The 14995-nt window shown below is 36.5% G+C and overlaps 3 protein-coding genes and 1 non-coding gene across 4 annotated transcripts; 1 reads left to right on the forward strand and 3 right to left on the reverse strand.

Annotated features, from left to right (window-relative positions):
• The first annotated feature begins 1464 nt into the window (after nt 1-1464).
• Nucleotides 1465-5507, forward strand: LOC132184297 (uncharacterized protein C57A10.07). Its single transcript, XM_059597876.2, has 3 exons — nt 1465-2499; nt 3876-4000; nt 4879-5507. The coding sequence occupies exons 1-3, from the start codon at nt 1902-1904 to the stop codon at nt 5206-5208; spliced, it is 1053 nt and encodes a 350-aa protein (XP_059453859.2). The 5' UTR covers nt 1465-1901; the 3' UTR covers nt 5209-5507.
• Nucleotides 5508-5963: 456 nt separating this feature from the next.
• Nucleotides 5964-7196, reverse strand: LOC132184787 (pathogen-related protein). Its single transcript, XM_059598546.2, has 4 exons — nt 6971-7196; nt 6727-6859; nt 6335-6636; nt 5964-6241 (listed from the first exon to the last, which is right to left on the reverse strand). The coding sequence occupies exons 1-4, from the start codon at nt 7109-7111 to the stop codon at nt 6098-6100; spliced, it is 720 nt and encodes a 239-aa protein (XP_059454529.2). The 5' UTR covers nt 7112-7196; the 3' UTR covers nt 5964-6097.
• Nucleotides 7197-8955: 1759 nt separating this feature from the next.
• LOC132184842 (pathogen-related protein) lies at nt 8956-10434 on the reverse strand. The gene is made up of 4 exons (XM_059598620.2): nt 10175-10434; nt 9926-10058; nt 9537-9838; nt 8956-9410 (listed from the first exon to the last, which is right to left on the reverse strand). Exons 1-4 carry the CDS (start codon nt 10310-10312, stop codon nt 9267-9269), a joined length of 717 nt encoding a protein of 238 aa, XP_059454603.2. The 5' UTR covers nt 10313-10434; the 3' UTR covers nt 8956-9266.
• Nucleotides 10435-14742: 4308 nt separating this feature from the next.
• On the reverse strand, nt 14743-14841 carry LOC132185979 (small nucleolar RNA Z221/R21b). The gene has a single exon (XR_009440665.2). It is a non-coding gene; the product is annotated as a small nucleolar RNA Z221/R21b (small nucleolar RNA).
• Between the last annotated feature and the right edge of the window lie 154 nt (nt 14842-14995).

Below are 14995 nucleotides of genomic sequence, written 5' to 3' on the forward strand. Positions count from 1 at the left end.
ACGGTTCTGACACGATTATGACACGAAAAATACCTGGGTAACCCGACACGATCCATGCGATAAACAGGTAACCCAACACGAACTGACCCGACCCGACCCGATTAGATTAAAAATACTAGGGAAAAATCCACTTTACCCCCCTGAAGTTTCAGGGGTTTTTCAATTTGAACCCCAAAGTTTAAAAATTAGCAATGTACCCCCCCAATGTTTCAAAAATTTTCAATTTAAACCTTCCGTTACAATTTCCGTTAAATTGGACGGAAATTTTTTTAAAAAAGCTAAAGGTAATTATGTAATTTTAAAGATTTTTGTCCAATTTAACTGAAATTATTAACGGAAAGTTTAAATTGAAAATTTTTGAAACATTAGGGGGGTACATTGCCGATTTTTAAACTTTGGGGTTCAAATTAAAAAACTCCTGAAACTTCAAGGGGGTAAAGTGGATTTTTCCCAAAATACTAATATGAATTAGAAGTTAGCTGCCATCACAGATTCACAATTCATATAGATAAATTGAGAAGAAGAAAAAAGTTGACCCAAAAAAACACACTTTTTAGATGAGAGAAGGTCCGAGGGGAGATAGAGCCGAGAGGGAGTGCCGGAGAGGGAGAGAGGAGAGACAATTTGATCTGCGTCGCCGGTTTGGGTGGGCTGGTGGGGGGGGGGGGGCTAGCGAGGGTGAGATTTGAGAGATAGAGCCGAGAGGGAGTGCCGGAGAGGGAGAGAGGAGAGACAGTCCGGTCGGCATGGCCGATTTGGGTGGGCAGGTGTGTGTGTGTGTGGGGGGGGGGGGGGGGGGGGCTAGCGAGTGGCGGCTGGCGAGGGTGAGATTTGAGAGATAGAGCCGAGAGGGAGTGCTAGAGAGGGAGAGAAGAGAGACAGTCCGGTCGCCGGGGGGGGGGGGGGGTGTTGGCGAGGGTGAGACTTTAGAGTTTGTCGTGTTTAGGAATTAGGAGTTAGGACATTTAGATTTTAGGGTTATTCTTACAGTTATCGGGTTGGGTTTTCTTACATGCTTGGGGGGTTTTTTTTTAAATTTAAATAAGTTAACGGGTCTGGCGAGTCACCCGAGACCCCGCTGACCCGCCAGACCCGTTAACTTAAACATGTCTGGCGGGTCGACCCGTGGACCCGCAGGGTTGACCCACCCAACACGAATTTAGCCGAGTCTTAATCGGGTAGACCCGATTAAGACCCGAACCCGATAAACCCAAACCCAATACCTGCTAACTTCGTGTCCTGTTCATATCGGGTTCGCGGGTCATGTCAAAATTGCCGGCCCTACTAGAAGCCCACTTATTAGAATCAAAGCATGGTGAAAGTGATGCATATTCACACATTTTCGTTATTCTGATTCTGGCCCATGCCAGTAGCCCAAAAGAGGTCCAACTCAGAAAGGCCCTCATTTGTGGGCTTCTTCTGTACGGGCAAAATTCATCATCTTCTTTAGTATACCGTTGATCAGTCAGCGCCATCTCCCAACAAAATACTCTCGAGTCTCCGACGAATTAACATTCTGTTTAACAAACGAGATCCTCAGGAAATCTGAGTCGTCTCAGCACTATACTCTCCAGATCTCACAAAGTTTGTGGGTGAGTCCTCTTTCTTGCTCGGCTTTAATTTTTCTAATTCCCTCACAAATCCATTTGGTTCTGCTCTCTTGGATCTTTCCTGAAAAATCTTAATTTCTTTTCCGCAAGCTGCAAAATTTCCTACTGAGCAATTGATTTGGCATATGATATGGACTTGGTTGAACTTTCTATATTGTTGTGTGCTTATTTGGTACTTCCGAAGTCTGAATCAAAAATTCCATGATCCCAATGCTTTATTTGTTTAAATTGCAAATTGGGTATGATTAATGACATTCCCTTTCCATACCCATAAGCTGGATTCATATTATCATGAAAAATTTTCCATTTGGGTCTACTGGGAGTCCCAAGTCCTTCCAGGCATACCCAAGAGGCGCTGACTTTGATTTGGAATCAGGAATCAGTAGACGTGCCCGAAAGCATAAGAATTCACACTTTCATCCCATCAAAATGCTTAAATCTTTCGGAACCCGTATTCAGTATTACTATAAGCTGCACCCAATTTTATTTTTCATCATCTCCTTGTCACTTGGAATCACGATTCTCATCATTCTGTCTCTATATGAGAGCCACTACCGGATGATGAGTAATTACCGAAAACTCGATGTGGGTTCGGATAATTATCCATTTCCAAAGCTTCACAATCTTGTAATGGTTGCCGGGCATTCTATATATACAAGTAGTAGCTGTGGGAAAGCTGATGAGGAGGATTCATGGTTTTTGGAGTCTTATCAGAAGAATCCTGGCCAAGCTGCTACATTTGTGAGACACATACAAGAGGGAGTTGAAACTGCAGCCAAAGATGATGCAGCTTTGCTTTTGTTTAGTGGTGGAGAGACTCGGAAAGATGCTGGTCCTCGTAGTGAGGCGCAGAGTTATTGGAATGTTGCTGAGTCGAGAGGATGGTTTGGTGAGTGCATTGTGTTATCTTACGTTTTGTACCTATTTGCCTTGCCTCTTTTTTATAGAAAAGGATTTTTAAACTAAGAACTGATATATTGTTGCTTGCTAAAGAAAAGGCTCTAATATTCATCAGTTGCTTAGATTATATCCTGCTCATTTTCCACAGCGCTGCATTATACATTCCTGTGGATTTGCTTATAGAAGGTTCTGTGCATTAGATAATCTGGTTAGCAAATTCCTCTTGGCATTGGAACTGTCACTTGGTTTCCCCCCTACCCATAACCCCCAGACCCAGTGATGGCGGGATTGAAAATCAAACTTTGAAACTTAGAAGAAATATAATGAAATCTTGTTTATAAAGTGGAATCAATAGTATATTGCTTCACCACATCACTATATGAACCATAACTGAAGCACGACCAGTTTCAGCATCACATTACCTATGGTGAAGTTGTTATCAGACGACTGTAGCTCAATGACCACAGTTGTTACTGCCACCTCCACCATACATAAAATTGTCAACACCTTTACTGATCCTATTTCTGCTGCCCCTATCCCATTATCATCTCCAACTTTGCCAAATTCCAGCCTATTCAGTTCCTACCACATTTGCCCCCATTACTTATAATGCCATCAAACCCCTTACACTGTTTACCTTTGTAGCGCCGTTTCCTGTTCTGTTGCCATCAACACCTTTGGTCCTTAACCAGAAAATACTGAGTTTCTACCTGTTAATTTGTTGAAAATGTCTTTTCCTTCTGCTCAATGGTAAGGATTTTTTTGCTTCATTTCCAACAGTGAAGATTGAAAAGGCAATTAAGTTGCTTACTTGCTCCTTGAAAGTACTGTTAAAAGCCATAAGTAGTGTTGCCTATACAATCAAGCTCTTTGAATTACTCCGAACAAGCCCTATTTGATGTGTCAACTTACCCTGTCAAATGTATGAAAAGTTTTGGATTTTGGTTGTTCCCACCTCCCTGTTGCCAGCACAATCTCTTGTTTTTTAGAGGACTTTTTCTTGCTAAATTATGTTGGGCCAAATTTTTGCTGGTGCCAATTTTAGCTCATAATCTCTTCATACTATATAGTATGTTGTCTCCATAACTTGTAATGGATGATAAATGGACATCTACATTGCATAATTCTCTTTGACCCTTGAGTTCCTGATTGTTCGTATGTAACAAATGCAAACTTGATAGATTAACCATGGATTCTTTTTGTGGCAAAGTTGTTTCTGATATATGAAAAGCTTTGAACTATTCTCCCCTTCCCTCTCCCCTTGGGTCAAAAAACTTATCCAAAAAAAAAAATAAAAATTAAAGCTTTGAACTATCTGATTTTAGTCCTATTGTTATGCAACTTATGTTGTGATCGTTTTTATAGGCAAGGAGGAAAATGTGAGATGGAGGACACTCACAGAAGAGCATGCGAGGGACAGTTTTGAGAACCTTCTCTTTAGTGTGTGTCGTTTCCGAGAGCTTACTGGCACATATCCTTATAACATAACTGTAAGCGCTTCTCTGGATGCTTCTTCTTCTTCTTCTTCTTTTTTTCTTTTTTATCTTTTTTTTCCTTTTCTCTCTTCTTTTTAGTTTTTCCTTTCGAGCTAAAATATATATATGATAAATATGAAACAGGATAAAAGTTGAGAAAAATAACCAGAGAGTTGTTTGTGTTTTTATCCTCTCTGGATGATGAATGTTCATGGTGTGGAATAATGACTATCAATTTTGTGGGACATGAATACAGGTTTCAGTCATAAGTACTCACTTTGGCTAAAAGTACAAACATAAGTATTCCCCAAAATTTACATACAGAGGCTTCTGAAATATAAACGTTGATGATTCTATGGGATAAGTGCTGAAATACTATAGGAGAACATGGTTGTCCTTTATCCCTTTGAAGTATATACCCAATGCTCTTGTCATAATTATGACCTTAATGTTGCATTCAGTCACTCACAACCACTCTGTGTCTTCCTCCCCATGGCCCATGTGAGTAACTCTCTGTCAGTGGGCGTGTGTGGGTGTATGTGTATGTGCACATGTGCTCACATACTTGAATGTATTGTGCTTTCTTTTCCTGATTACACCTACTAAAATTATGGTTGTTTATACAATTTTAGTTATTGTTTCAAAATGTCTGCAACTTATATTTGAACTAAACCAACTTTTTTCCATCTTGAGTGATGCACCAATTTTTTCCATTTGTCAAAGTAATGTGCATGATCTTGATATATTATCAAATCTCGGATTCTAGAGAGAAGATATATGTTTTCCTTTTCAGTACTTTAGTCTAGACTCCCGACTCAGTTTTTCATCACAGCAGCTTAATGTCCCCCCAAAAACCCCGAGTTTCACGCTGATTTCATTGCACTCTTAATCAGGTTGTAAGTTATGATTTTAAGGAAGAGAGATTTGCGCATCTGCATCGGTCTGCAATTGGATTTCCAGAGTCGAGGTTCCACTACTTAGGCACCCCCGCTTCACCGACTTCAAAAGAAGCAGCTCTGAAAGGCGAGGCATTGGTGCGGGCTCAATTCCAAGGAGATCCTTATGGGTGTCAAGGTTCACTCTATCGGAAGAAACAACGGCGTGATCCTTTTCACCGGTCAATCCCTTATCCTAATGGGTGTCCAGAGATTGAAGATCTGTTCAGATACTGCGGGGCAGCTCCTTATCCAGGCTCCCTTCCGTGGCCTAGTAAAGCTAGTTAGAAACTTTTTCTACCTTGTTACATAACATAAAATGAATCAACCCTTACAGCCAGAAAGAGATGCTTAAGCTGACATTAATGTAATTCTTTTTAATAAAATTTTCCTAATCGATTTGTCAAAAAAAATGAACCGAGAAATTTTTTGGCTGCTGGGATGGAAATTTATGTCTCCATCAGGTGTTGGGCAATGCCAATTTGTACACCATGTTTATGCTGTGTTTGGTTGGGAAACCTCTCGACTGTAATGAGGTACTAATGATGGTACATGGCATGTAATTATTCACGTTCTTGTTTCTCTCACGCTTACTGGCCTGATCAAGTTCAAAGTGTAATCCCCAATTTAGTTTCTGTAAGTGCCTCGAGGCATTTAACTGAATCAAATCCTTTTACACATCCAGTGGCAGAATATTTTGGCATCAGTCATTGTACTATGCCGGACAATATTATCCACTTTTTAGGAAAATTGGTTTGTGTAATCCCCAATTTAGTTTCTGTAAGTGCCTCGAGACATTTAACTGAATCAAATCCTTTTACACGTCCAGTGGCAGAATATTTTGGCATCAGTCGTTGTACTATGCCGGACAATATTATCCACTTTTTAGGAAAATTGGTTTGTTTATGAAGCACTTCTGAATATTTTGTGTTTGGAGTAGTTTGTTAATGGTTTTATTTTTTTGCTAAAAGGTAAGAAGCTTCTTCAAAAAGTGTCGTCAAATGAGGCTATATATTTATGCGGCAATGCGTGTTTACAAAGTAAAAATGAACTCGAGTGAAAGTAGTGAAATTAGATATGAAAACATTAAAAACAGAGTTTATGCCTGACAGAGCGAGGCTTATTCACATTGTAATGCAAGTATGAGCTTTTGTTACACAATTCAGGATATGATTAGCTACCCTGTGTTCTTCAAGAAGGGGCAGCTTGAAGCGGCCTCTTCAGTGGATCCATCCAAGCTAGCACCTTTGGTAAGACCTCCTAGCAGCTCTCCACGGTCAAGGAAGAACTCGACCTTCACAATTTTCTCTTGTTCGTCCAACTGTATCAAACAAAACAGGACAGTGAATATGTATGAAGGAGAAGAAGAAGAAGATGAAGATGAAGAAAAAGAAGTGCAAGGGGCTATACATACCTCAAAAACAGACATCCCAAAGAGCTCAACGATTTCTCCTGTTGGTTCATGGCCTTTGAAAGGACCCTCCATGAAACCCCAGTGCCTGAATTTGTACACAATCACTGGTGGCCCTGAATAAACATGGAGAATCTCCAGAGCAAGCCCACGAGGGAAAGCTGATGTGAAAGCCGTATGAGATGAATCAGCTGTTTCTTCTGCAGGGTTGTAGATACGAAATTTCTCTGGCAAGGAGGTTTGGAGAAAGGAATTGTAGCCTCCCCCAAGCTTACGCTTTTCTTCTATAGTTAAAGCCTTCCTTCCTGCAAGTTAATTATGACCAGATATATGGCAACCATGATGATTATCATATTAATACAATGAACTAAATAAGGAGCTTAATTAAATGTTACCATTTAGGCTGAAAGTATACTTCTTTGGATCAACTGATTTGTAGTCATCAGAGCATACTTTGTGGAACATCTCCATTTCCCATGTCTTTACAAGGTTCTGCACTTTTTCTTCAAGTGACCCAGAAGGCCATATCTTCCATAAATTAACAAAATTAATTAGTCATCAGATTATCATAATACAAATATCATGATATTGAGAGAGAGAGAGAGAGAGAGAGAGAGAGAGAGGGAGAGAGAGAGAGACCTTGGTTCTTCCTTCTTCAAAAAGCTTGTTAACAACATCATAGTTAGGAGGAGCACCATACTTCCATTTGGTGTTCCTCTCCCCTTCTCCATGTAAGTAGGAACGATACTTCTCCTCATCCTCAACTCCTGAAGATGCCATCTTAGCTCCCACTAAACAACAAGGTCTGGGTGTTTTTTAACTTGGGAAATTTGTGTTACAGAAGAGACTTTATATAGCCAAATATATTAAACCCGCAAGCCCTTGTGTTTTCTCAAAAATTTTAAAAAATATCCTTAAATTTTTTTTTAAAAAAAACTTTTGCCCCCCACCCCCCAACTATAAATGCTAGTTTCGCCTTCTGTACACTGAGAATAGTCCGTGATCATGCGTCGCCCATCTTGAAGTCAGTGTTGTTAAAATATTAATTAAATAATTATATTTTATATTTTTACTAGCTTCAACTCTTAAAATAAGTGGTATTTTAACTTTAATACGTTACTAAAATTGTAAGTCATAAGTTCAAAGCCCGACTCCACAATTCACATCAAATGATCAAAATCAGGTACCGAGTTCGACCCTTGTTTCCATCAATTTCTTCATTTCAATTAAATATAATACGTGTTGAATCTTACTTATTAACAAAATGTTTGAGCCCACACATGAGAGAAAATTTTAAAATATAATTAATTGATTAAATTCTCTATTTTTCTTAGCTTAAATTTCTGGTATAAGCGGCGGTTTAAAAAAAGGTTTAATTCATAAAGTATAAGTTGTAATTTAGCAACAGTCAAATTTCATAAAGGAATAAATAAGTAACACCTTGGAATATTATTTTGTCTTTTTCTGAATAATTGAAGAAGAAGAAAGTGACAAAGGAAAGACTGCAGTCCGCAGGCACCTAACACCTTGGAATATTATTTTGTTTTTCATTGCACAAAAGCAGCCAGGTTTAGTATACACCAACCAAATAAAAAGAGTATAATTTAGTCAATACGGGCGTGCAGGTGTTATAATATTATAAAATATAATTAAAATAATATTTAAACACTAATATATATATATATATATATATATATATGTATATATATCATAACACCGGTATGCACACTGTTTATACACGCAGGTGTTCACTAAATCATTACTCCCAAATAAAATATCGTACTTAATCCACACTAAGCTCAAGAGTCAAAGGTGTCCCTAGATAGCTTTGAATCTACTTTTGAGAAAACTTTTAAAATTAGGACAATTTTTTTTTTTTTTTTTGTAAATTATTGTCGTCTAATGATTTTATATCTTGAATTAAATAATTTAAACAGAATTAGGTGCTTAATTATAGAGTATTGCTTCATCTATGTGATTTTTTTATTTTTCTTTCTCTTTCTCCTTTCGAAGCCCCTACATCTTGCACATTGAATTCTTTTAATCTTACAATCGGTAATCCTTTTTATTATTATTATTATCATATATATATATATATATATATATATATATATATATAAGCCGAATCACTCTCAGAAGTGCCTTAATATTGCGATATCTGACATGAATCATTTTTATTTTAATGTTAAACCGGTTTTTTAAGGCATAATTTGTGAAAAAAATTGGTTCATTAAATTAGCGTAATTAATGGTGTTTAATTATATTTGAAGAGAAGAAAGAATATTAGTTTAGATTTAGTATTATTTTGTAATTGTTTTTAATATTTAATTTATGTTTTTAGAGTCCATATTTAATAATGGGCTTTGCCCAAAAGTTAGTCACATTAGGGTTAGGGTTTAGTATTTATTCTATTTAAGTGTAAGTTTCAATTGTATTTGGGGGGACGATAAAAGGTTAGGGATAGTTTATTTTGTTCTTTGAGAGTTATGGTTACTTTTTTATGTGATGAGATGCCAAATTTATCCAATTGGTGAAACACCAATCTTTTATCATATTGTTCACTTTCCGTCAGTAGGAGAATGCAAAATAGTAATTTTCTTCTTAGTAGGAGAATGCAAAATAGGAATTTTCTTCGTACTTTCAAAAGAAATGTAAACAATTGTCTTCTTCATCCCTAGTCCAAGCATGGAGTTTCCAAAGTCATAAAATGGGATTCAGTCTTCCCAGAAAAGAATATGATGCAGAAAATCAGAACACGACCATTTGTTAAACAGCTTCACATATATTAGGATTTAGGAATAAGCAAACAACAACAGCTCCAGGAATAGTGGGAGGAGATCCTCGTACAGATGGGAAAACATATTATCACATTATTACAACAGATTGAAAATTTCATATTCTGAAACCTTCCAGTTTTATTGTGAATATTCTAATTCTACCCTGTTTGCCTAAGCACAGGGCAGTTTGAAGCCGCCTCCTCGGCAGAGCCATCCAAGCTAGCACCTTTCAGAAGACCTCCGAGCAACTGACCACGGTCGAAGAAGAACTCCACCTTCACCACTCTCATCTCCTCGTCCACCTGTTTTGTTGTGCAAAAAACCCAACAATTACAGTGAATAGGACAAATACAAACACAGAAAAACAGAGACATCTCAAAAATATATGGGGTATGGCCTTGGAAAGATATTGTTGAAGGGTAGGTAACCTCAAAAATGGCCATTCCATAGAGTTCAACCCTTTCTCCAGTAGGGGCATGGCCTTTGAAAGGGCCCTCCATGTAACCCCAATGCCTGAATTTGTACACAATCACCGGCGGCCCACTATAAACATGGAGAATCTCCAAGGCAAACCCGCGAGGGAACGTTGTCGTGAAAGTCCGATGAGAAGATTCGTTGGTTTCTCCATCTGGATTGTAGCCCCTGAATTTCTCAGGCAGAGAGGTCTGTAGCAGAGGGTTATAGCCTCCCCCAAGTTTGCCTATTTCTTCCAAATTTAGACCCTTCCTTCCTGCATGCATAATTACAGTAAATTAAAACGCGCGCGCTAAGAACACAAGCATGGAAGCTACGAAGTCTAGATAATTAATTAAAGCACCATTTAAGCCGAAAGTAAACTTCTTGGGATCAATGGTTTTGAAGTCATTAAAGTTGGTCTTATGGAAAAATTCCATTTCCCATGTCTTTACAAGCCTCTGCACCTTATCTTCAAGCGACCCAGCAGGCCAAATCTTCATCCAAAAAGCATCAACAGTAGTTAGAGATCAAAAAACTTATATGGCTAGTGACACAAGTACAACACACACTGAGACAAAAGAAATTAAGGAGGAATTGAAAAGGGAGACACCTTAGTTCTGCCTTCTTCAAAGAGCTTGTTGACAACACTATAGTCAGGGACACCAAACCTCCATTTGGTGTTCTTGACTTCTTCTTCGCTCAAGTAATGCCGATACTTGTCTTGCTCAGGGGCGCTTGAAGATGCCATCTCCTCACTTATAACAACAATAATTATTAATTTGCTTCAATTTTCATGGCATAGGATAGGAGAGTCTAGTATATATAGAGCCTCTCAATTATTTACCAATTGAGAGTTGTTACCACACATTCTCCTCACCATCTTCCTTCTTTCAACATCTTGACTTTTTCAAAATAAAAATAAAAAATAAAAAATACAAGAGAGAGGAGATGGTAACGAGAAGGTGAGGAGAATGAAAAAGAGCATTTCTCTTAAATTTTAGTGGGACGCGTCGCATCACTTGTTGTAGGCCATTGGATGAGATTTGATGGCCAAGATTAACAATATGAGAGTCTCATATTTTCACATAATCTGAGGAGATCCGAATCCGATCCCTCCGAATCCAAGAAAATGAGCATGAAGTTTCCGATCTATGGTTTCTTGCCGAACAATAATTCTAGCGGAGTACACGAAATTTAGTGGGGATTTCATCCAAATATAGGAGTGCTTTAAGATTGGGCAAATGCATTATTAGCGTATGAAAAAGTCTTTTGCTACAAATTATGGGATTTGCACGTTGAGTAATGCAATAAGCACTCTCATTCTTATTTCATCTTTTCTAACTTAGCTTTTAAAATTATTATTAAATTTGATATATATTATTATTGAATTTTGATTAAATAAAAATTATAGAAGTCAAGGAGTGTGAGAGTAAAAGTGTGTGTAACATTACTTATGAAGTTAATAGTTTTGAGCCCACTAACTCTTTGAGTGAGTCTAATTTTTTTATTTTTTTTTTATTATTATTTTTTTTTTATAATTTATTTTTTTATTTTATTTTTTAAAAAAAATGTAATTAAATTGATAGGAATGATGAACTTTACATGTCAAATTTTCAACTCCCAAAAACTTGGAATTTGATGAATGGAAATTGTCTTCTTCCAAAACTTGTGTTTCTACTTTTCTACTAAAAATATAGAAACATGTCGATGAGACTTTTGAAAGCGATTAGAAAAAACTGTTAATCGCGTAGGCGGTTATTGTTAGTAGTTTTAGGTTTTGAAAAAACCGCTAACCTCATTTATATATATATACGCACACACACATGAAACGAAGTCGTTTTTGTGTTTAAATATATAAAAATTTAGAAATGATGTCATATGTAGTAAGGTATTCTCATATTACCATAAAAATGACATTGTTTTTAACGATTATTAGGATTATTAACTGCGAACCGCTGGTTAACAGCATAGGCGGTTAGGGGAGACGGTTAGGAAATTTTACTAACTGCCTAAGCGGTTAGCAATTTTAGCCAATAATGACTAACCGTAATCGCCTTTTCACCCATACGTTTTGTTGTTACCAATTTTGATCACTTATCATCACCTTGCTATTGTTTTTAGTACATAATTAATTAAATCGCAGATATAATCGCATATCTTAAAAGAAAAATATAATAAATTAGCCATATTATCTATGTTGTGCTAAAAAACGATCACAATTACGGTTATATAAAGCGAGAATAATCACATACAAAATAATACCAAAATTTAAGTGGTTCCCTCAATGTGAGGTATGTTCGAGGGCGAAGACGATCATGAAAAAATTTACTATGAAAGATGGAGTACAAAAATATAGTAAAGAGAAAATCACTCCGACCCAAAACTTCAATACACCAAAACCTCACTATCACACAATAGAGATTATTTCTTAAAGAGAATACCAAAGATAAGAATACAAATTCTTCTTCCTTTTGATGGGATACAATGACGATTGATCTCTCTATTTTTCTCTTTTTTACGGTAGCACCATTTCTATTTCTCTCTTATTTTGTCCAAGAAGAAAACTGTACCAATCTTTTATTTTATTTTATTTTTTTTATTATTTTTTTTTGTAAGTGTACCAATCTTTTATTACTTGCACTTCAATTCACTAAGGCCGAAGGTCTTCCAATTCAAAGTTGGAGAAAAGTCTCGGAAGCACACTAGGAAAGGAATCCAGCAGGGCCACACAATTAATATATTATATTAACAAAACTTGAAATTAAATTTGATTAGCAATTTTACATCTCAAAAAAATTAAAGATGATTTGTTAATATTTAATATTTTAAAATTGAAAAAAAAAATTATTTTATTTAATTTTTTCATTGATCCGCGGACCTCAAATATTAGATGGCACTATTTATTTTAATTTTTTTTTTTTTTGACATGTCTGTACAAGAGAGGGAATGAGATTTAAATTAGTGACCTTCGCTTTATGAAGCGTGGTCCCAACCGATCGGGAGAATAAATTCACATGTTTTAATTGGTAATCATGGAAGAAGATTTTTCTTGATTGTTATCTTGTCTAATTACTTGCCGTGGTGTAATTGGTAAAGTGGCCATTCCATAGAGTTCAACCATCTCCTCTCTCTTGTATTTTTTATTTTTTATTTTTATTTTGATAAAGCCAAGATGTTGAAAGAAGGAAGATGGTGAAGAGATGGTGAGGAGAATGTGTTGTAGCAACTCTCAAAATTTAAATAATAAAATACTATTTAATTTTTAAAAAGAAAATATACATATAAATAATAAAAAACTAAAATAAAATCATAAAAAGCTAAGGTGGTAGGCCACCCCTGTTGAACTCAGAGGTGGCTTCGGCCACCTCAAGGGCCAAAAAATTTTAAAATTTTTTGGGGTAACTTCATTAAAGAACCTTGAACTTCTACCCAATTTGACAAACCCCTTATAAGCTTCACAATCTCTCAATTTAGTTCCCTGAACTTTCAATTGCAATCAATTTAGACTCATCTTTTAACGACAAACCCTAAAAAAACTAGAATACCCCTAATTTTCGTTTCTTTTTTTAAAATAAAATAAAAAGAAAAAAGACCACGCGGGAAAAAAGACCACGCGGGTCTAGCCGTGACCCAAACGGGTCTCAGCCAGAGACCCACTGTGGGTCTTCAAGGTCTCTGGTGGAGACCCATGCGGGTCTGGCCTGAGACCCGCGTGAGTCTTCGCCAGAGACCCCTAGGTCTCAGGCTAGGTCTCTATTTGTTTTTTTTTAAAAAAAAAATTGAAAGTAAGGATAAATTTGAAATTTTATTAAGTATAAACATCATTATCTCACTTTTAACGTCTTAAATCTAACGAAAGGGTCTAAATTGATTACAATTGAGAGATTTTGAAATTTAAGAGGATTTGTCAAATCGTTAGGTAGAAATTCAGAAGTCTTTAGTGAAAGTATCCCAAATTTTTTTTAATTTGGACCTTAGGGGTGAGTCACCTCCCAAGGGGCCTTGGGGGTGGTTCAACCACCCACAAGGTCCAAATTCGGCCACCCCCAAATGGCCCCTTGGGGGTGACTTCGAAGTGGTCTAAGGCCCCCCATCGGTTCTTGGGATGGCTCGGCCACCTCCAAGGTCCAAATCTTAAACGTTAAAAGCACATGTTTAAGGGACCCCATGTGGCAATTTTAGAGAGGGGTTGGAGAAAATTTTGTCCAACTCAATTTGGAGAAAATTTATGATGAATTTTTATTGTGCGGTTGGTCAGCAAAGACACCAACTACAATTGAACGCACCAATGTGCCTCTATCCTACTACATTGGAATTCTTGAGTTTAATATATCATCCTAATTCTCCAGAACATATCTCAAGAGAAAATGCTAGTACTAAATTTTTTTAATTAAGAAAAATAAACCAATCAATATAAAACTTATTCAATGATAGTATTTTTCTTAATTAATTATTTTGATCATCTTCAATAAATAAGATTTACATTAGTTTAATACTTATCTTTTAGCAAAAATTTGGCACCACAGCAATTTTTATATAATTTTTTTCTTCTAACTGAAAATGGAGAATAAAAGTTTATTCATTTAATTAAAATTAATTCAGCTTTACTAGACTAAGATGAGTAGGGATGTTGTCGCTAATATCCAATCCGGCAAAAGGGAGAATGCTAGATTGCTAGGTGACTTAACAGCCGCTGGCCAATTTGGCCTCACAAAAGGTTAATCGATATAACTAATGGACAGCAAAATCGGTTAAAGTATAGATTTGAAAAGAAGAGTAAAGATGAAAAGGACAATAACAATAGGAAATGGAAATGGCAAATAGTCAAATATATTGAATGAAACTATAGATTATGATTAAAAGAAAGGAACCATCAGAGGCCATAGTTTATCCTCACCAATGAGTATAGGTCCGCATCATGGTTTGGTCTTCCGAAGAAAACCCCATCATTTGGATCCCTTCTTTTTTCTGGGTTCTAAATCATAAAGCTAGAGCGAAATACGTGACAAATACTGAAAAATAATAATAATACTAGCTACTAATCATATACTGAAAAGAAAAACAATGAGGATTAATTTTATAAAAAATAAAAAATAAAAAAAAATAAAAAAAAAAAGTCGAAAAAAGTAATGCGAGAGAAAGAGAAAAAGAAAAGAAAAATAAATTGAGAAAAGAGAGAAGCTCAGAGATATATGGGTAAGAGAAATTTATCAGCACAGATTGATTGTAAAAATCATCAGAGTGGTGCATGACTATCTCAATTGCTCATCACTGCTGCCCGCAAACAATACAAGTTTAGTGCCTATACAAACCCTAAGTCTAAGAAACACAGAGACAGAAGAGAGAGAGAGAGAGAGAAGAGAGAGGCTGCGAAGTTAGAAAGGCTTGCCCTAATCTATATATAGGGAAGATATGCCAGAGAGACGCAAAG

This window comes from Corylus avellana, chromosome 7, assembly GCF_965113065.1.
Source record: "Corylus avellana chromosome 7, dhCorAvel1.hap1.2, whole genome shotgun sequence".
NCBI lineage: Eukaryota > Viridiplantae > Streptophyta > Magnoliopsida > Fagales > Betulaceae > Corylus > Corylus avellana.